We start from the raw sequence: 3,749 nt of genomic DNA, 5'->3' as shown, positions 1-3,749 counted from the left end.
AAATTATCACCCAGTCTTTCAGATGTGGAGGCAAAGATTTATGAGGAACATGTTGCTGTTGCCCCTGAAAACGTGCCTTCACTGTCCAAAAAGACGCTGGACGACAAGGCGCAGTGGAAGCGAGCTAGGATTCCGCGCATAACTGGAACAAAGGTAAGCGATTCTTTGCTGCGCAAAATTTGGGCTTCCTCAGGTGTGAGCTCGGACGAGTTGCGAAGTCAATGACCGGAAATCGCAGGTGCAAGAAGAGGGAAGGGTTCCCAGAGATCCATTAGCATTCCTCGGCGTCTGTTGAATGTGCCATGAGTTAAAAACCTGTCTAGGAGGTAATGCAAGAGTCAAGCAAACGCCTTCCGCACGGGTTTGACCATTGTTAGACCAGAAACCGCGCGCGCGTGTTGGCCGTCGCGAAGGGTGGGCCCCGCAGTGGCACAGTCCTTGGAATGGCAGCTGCGGAGCCGAACGAGCTCCGCCGAGGGCCTTAAATTCCAAGTAAAACCCGCCGGCCACCAATGGTGGAAAAAAAAACACCAAAAAAAGGGGATTCGGAGGACTCACTACGAAATAAAAGAACTTTCGCATACCAGAGTAAAAGGTTGGAAATAGCAGTTCGCTGTGAGCAAACAAAATTGTGATAATGGGAGTAAACTTGCCCTTGGCGCAGAAATATCGTTTTGGCTGCAAAATATTTATTCTAAGCTCTAATTTTCTTTTGCTGTTTCAAGCCAGACAATTGGAACGAATTATTCCTCTTTACCGAGCGTATCATACAACTCCGTGTAAAAACGTCTACATTTAATGAACCCTGCAAAATTTATGAAGTGCGCTATTTGCTTTCTTTTCAGGCCTACAGAGTATTTTGCTGTCGGCCAGAAAATATTGACAGAAGAGCGAGGTCCCTCATTTTCGAGCGAGACTTCGGAGGGCCAACCGTGCGATACGGCATCGCGATGGAGCCCAAAGCCCGCCGAGCATTTGAGAATGAACACGGCGTTGAAGTTTCATTGTTCGGCCTGGTTGTTTCACGCAAGGAGTCGTGGTTAGCGTGCTCTCCGGACGGAATCTTTCTGTAAGTATATAATAATTTTTGTACAAGATGTCACCTTTTTGCTATTTTGCCAGAACATCAATAACTTCCATTGCTGCATTTGATTATTCTGTTCTGAAATGCAGGACGCACGAGAACGAGGCTGTGCTTTTGGAGATAAAGTGCCCCTTCAGTCGCAGAGGTCAGACGCCGACAACAGATCCACTTTTGCCATATTTGCAAAAGAACGATGCTCTGGAGCTGCGAAAAAAGCACACTTACTACGCTCAAATACAGATCTCCCTGTACGCCCTGGAGCTTCAACAGTGCTGGTTTTACGTCTACACGGAAGCTGATTCCCTGACGATTAAAATTTCCCGGGATGAAGAATACCTCGCCGAAGCGATTCCGGTGCTCCGGGAGTTTTACTTCGCAAAGTACCTGACATGCTTGAAAGAATACTACAACACGTAATGGTGCAGTAATCCTTTCATGAAATATACTCAGTTTTTTCATGATTTGTTTATTTACCAAAGAGTCGAAAACAGAGCTGTGCAATATGTACATACCGAGAAGTGTAATAAACAGAGTGTCTTATGAGACATTGCATTCGTTCCTTGCAAAAATTCCTGGCTTTAGGTTTGTTATCACAGCGACCACATGAACAATATCATCGACATACCCAGTCAGTTCATGAGGAATTCTTTGGGAAAGTATATTGAACGTTTTCAGCCTTTGGATAACTCTTTCCACATGAATGCGGACAGACGCTGTCTCATACGTCGCATCGACTTCTGACTCCGTAAACTGGGCACTCGTCGCAAATGGTGGCATCACAAGTGTCGCCTGTTGCACCCCAACGTCAGTGCGAATTCCCGGAAAGCCGTTGTCCGCTAGAATGACATCGCCAGGCTCTAGAAGGGATAACAGCTTGCCGTCCACTGTGATGGTCGCGTCCGAAGTCCTTCCGCCGTACCCTTCTGATACGAAAGTTATTGCGCCATTCGGTGCGATGCAGATTAAATACTTTAGGGTGTACCTGCCCTTGTAGTGGGAAAACCACAGGTTGCGTGTCTCCACATCTGGCGGCATTTCGGTTTCTATTTCAGTACAATCTATAATAGCCCTGCACGTATCGTAGTGCCTTTTGAAGCTCGGCGGCATTGTGCGCTGCACTGCTAGTCGTGACGGCCAATAGATCCAGTCTTTCGTTGCTACTTTTATGTTCACAAGAACCGACTTGAATACCCTGGACGCCGTTGTGCTGTGCACGCAAAACAGTGAAGCGAGAAACGAAAACGGCAAGCCATGTTTCAGCTTCATCAAAAACAAAAGAAGCTTGTCCTCAACGGAAAGCTCCCTTAACCTTTGCGTTCCTGGCGGAAGAACACTTAAGAGCAACGAAAAAAGCTGAAATGACACCGCAGTGAAGGATTGCAGCGCAGCCTCATTACCATGGAGTGCCCTAAAACCTCCAAAGTACGGCTGTTTCCGCACAGGGCCCACGTTTTTGTCGCACAATTGAGCTGAATCACATGAGGTTCCGCGTTCAGCGGTGGTGGAAGTCCTGTGGTGCACATAGCAACTTGCGTTGCAATTTGATGTTGTCGAGATGAACGTAAATTCCCCGGAAAGGCATTCGGGCTCCATGTCGGTCATCGTGCATGCCTGCAATGCACGAAATACAAAAAAAAAATAGCAGGTCAGCGGCTGCTGTTAACATTTTCCGGATTGCTTGCATGCTGATCCTTTTCAAGATTCCGTGAGTCAACTTCCCTGCGTAGCAAAACCTCTACCATGAAGACGCCGCCTATCCTAGGAAGAGAAGTTGGGTGCAGCGCTAAGACATCTGTCCAAGCCGTACGCTGTGTATGCATTGACATGAATTGCCTTGGCGCACCCTTCCTTCGCGATTGCAGCGCGGGGAGAGTGAGTTGTACCTGCTAAGGAATGGCTTGGTAGAGCTGCACTTAACTACCTTTATCGCGAAAGCAACAAATTGCAGACATGTGCAGGAGTTATGTGTGTCTACAGCACTGCACCCTATTTTCTGTCCCCGGAACCGGCTTGGCTGCCATGGTGAAGTGGTTTTCGCTGCGCAAATAAGCTACCTCTCACAGTTTTGCAAACGCTCAATGCTGCTTTGAAGGAAAACCTACGTACATCGGCAAACTTCTTTTGTGACGCAGTTTCGTCACCGCCACTCGGTGGAGAGCTGGCGTCAGGTGAAACTGCATTCAGTGGGCGAGGATCATCGTCGATCTGCTGATCATGCTTTCTGCTCTCTCTTTCCTTTCGCCTGCAAATATTATGCAACAAAACTAAGCGGAAGTGCAAAAAGAAAAGAAATCAAGGTCAGTCGTCAAACGAACAGACGTTTCGCTCACCGCCGCCAGCACAATGTATTAAAACAACTAAGCTCTCGACCAGGCGGAGCAAAAAAAAAAAAAGTATTGTGACACGCCGCTCTGAACGGGGAACAAAATACAGCAGCGTAGTACATTTAAAATGGTCTAAGAGATGTGCAGCAAGACGACAGGAATGGAGACGTTCGAGATTGTGGCGAACACATATGATAGTTTTACAAGCGCACCTGCATGCACCCATGTGCCTGCTGTCGTTTTTCAGGCCAATTACGCGTTCTTGGAGAAAATATCTAGCCCCGAAAACACAACAAGTACACATTAATGAACCCGAAGTTGATACATTTGTCAGCATACCT

At 47.4% G+C, this 3,749-nt stretch overlaps 2 protein-coding genes across 2 annotated transcripts; one reads left to right on the top strand and one right to left on the bottom strand.

The window, feature by feature from the left end:
- Positions 1 to 936: 936 nt before the first annotated feature.
- LOC144109396 (uncharacterized) lies at positions 937 to 1,501 on the top strand. The gene is made up of 2 exons (XM_077642177.1): positions 937 to 1,069; positions 1,174 to 1,501. The coding sequence occupies exons 1-2, from the start codon at positions 951 to 953 to the stop codon at positions 1,499 to 1,501; spliced, it is 447 nt and encodes a 148-aa protein (XP_077498303.1). The 5' UTR covers positions 937 to 950.
- Positions 1,502 to 1,570: 69 nt separating this feature from the next.
- LOC144109395 (uncharacterized) lies at positions 1,571 to 3,408 on the bottom strand. The gene is made up of 2 exons (XM_077642176.1): positions 3,191 to 3,408; positions 1,571 to 2,695 (listed from the first exon to the last, which is right to left on the bottom strand). The coding sequence occupies exon 2, from the start codon at positions 2,684 to 2,686 to the stop codon at positions 1,622 to 1,624; it is 1,065 nt and encodes a 354-aa protein (XP_077498302.1). The 5' UTR covers positions 2,687 to 2,695; positions 3,191 to 3,408; the 3' UTR covers positions 1,571 to 1,621.
- Between the last annotated feature and the right edge of the window lie 341 nt (positions 3,409 to 3,749).

Source organism: Amblyomma americanum, chromosome 11 (genome assembly GCF_052857255.1).
Source record: "Amblyomma americanum isolate KBUSLIRL-KWMA chromosome 11, ASM5285725v1, whole genome shotgun sequence".
Taxonomy (NCBI): Eukaryota; Metazoa; Arthropoda; class Arachnida; order Ixodida; family Ixodidae; genus Amblyomma; species Amblyomma americanum.
Note: the sequence above shows the minus strand (reverse complement) of the source record. Positions and strands in the feature narration are given on the sequence as shown.

Bases quoted from the DNA above. Each gene is read 5' to 3' on its own strand.
- LOC144109396 (XM_077642177.1), top strand. From the start codon at position 951: ATGGAGCCCAAAGCCCGCCGAGCATTTGAGAATGAACACGGCGTTGAA. The intron at 1,070-1,173 runs GTAAGTATATAA...TCTGAAATGCAG, and splicing joins TCTCCGGACGGAATCTTTCT to GACGCACGAGAACGAGGCTG.
- LOC144109395 (XM_077642176.1), bottom strand. From the start codon at position 2,686: ATGACCGACATGGAGCCCGAATGCCTTTCCGGGGAATTTACGTTCATC.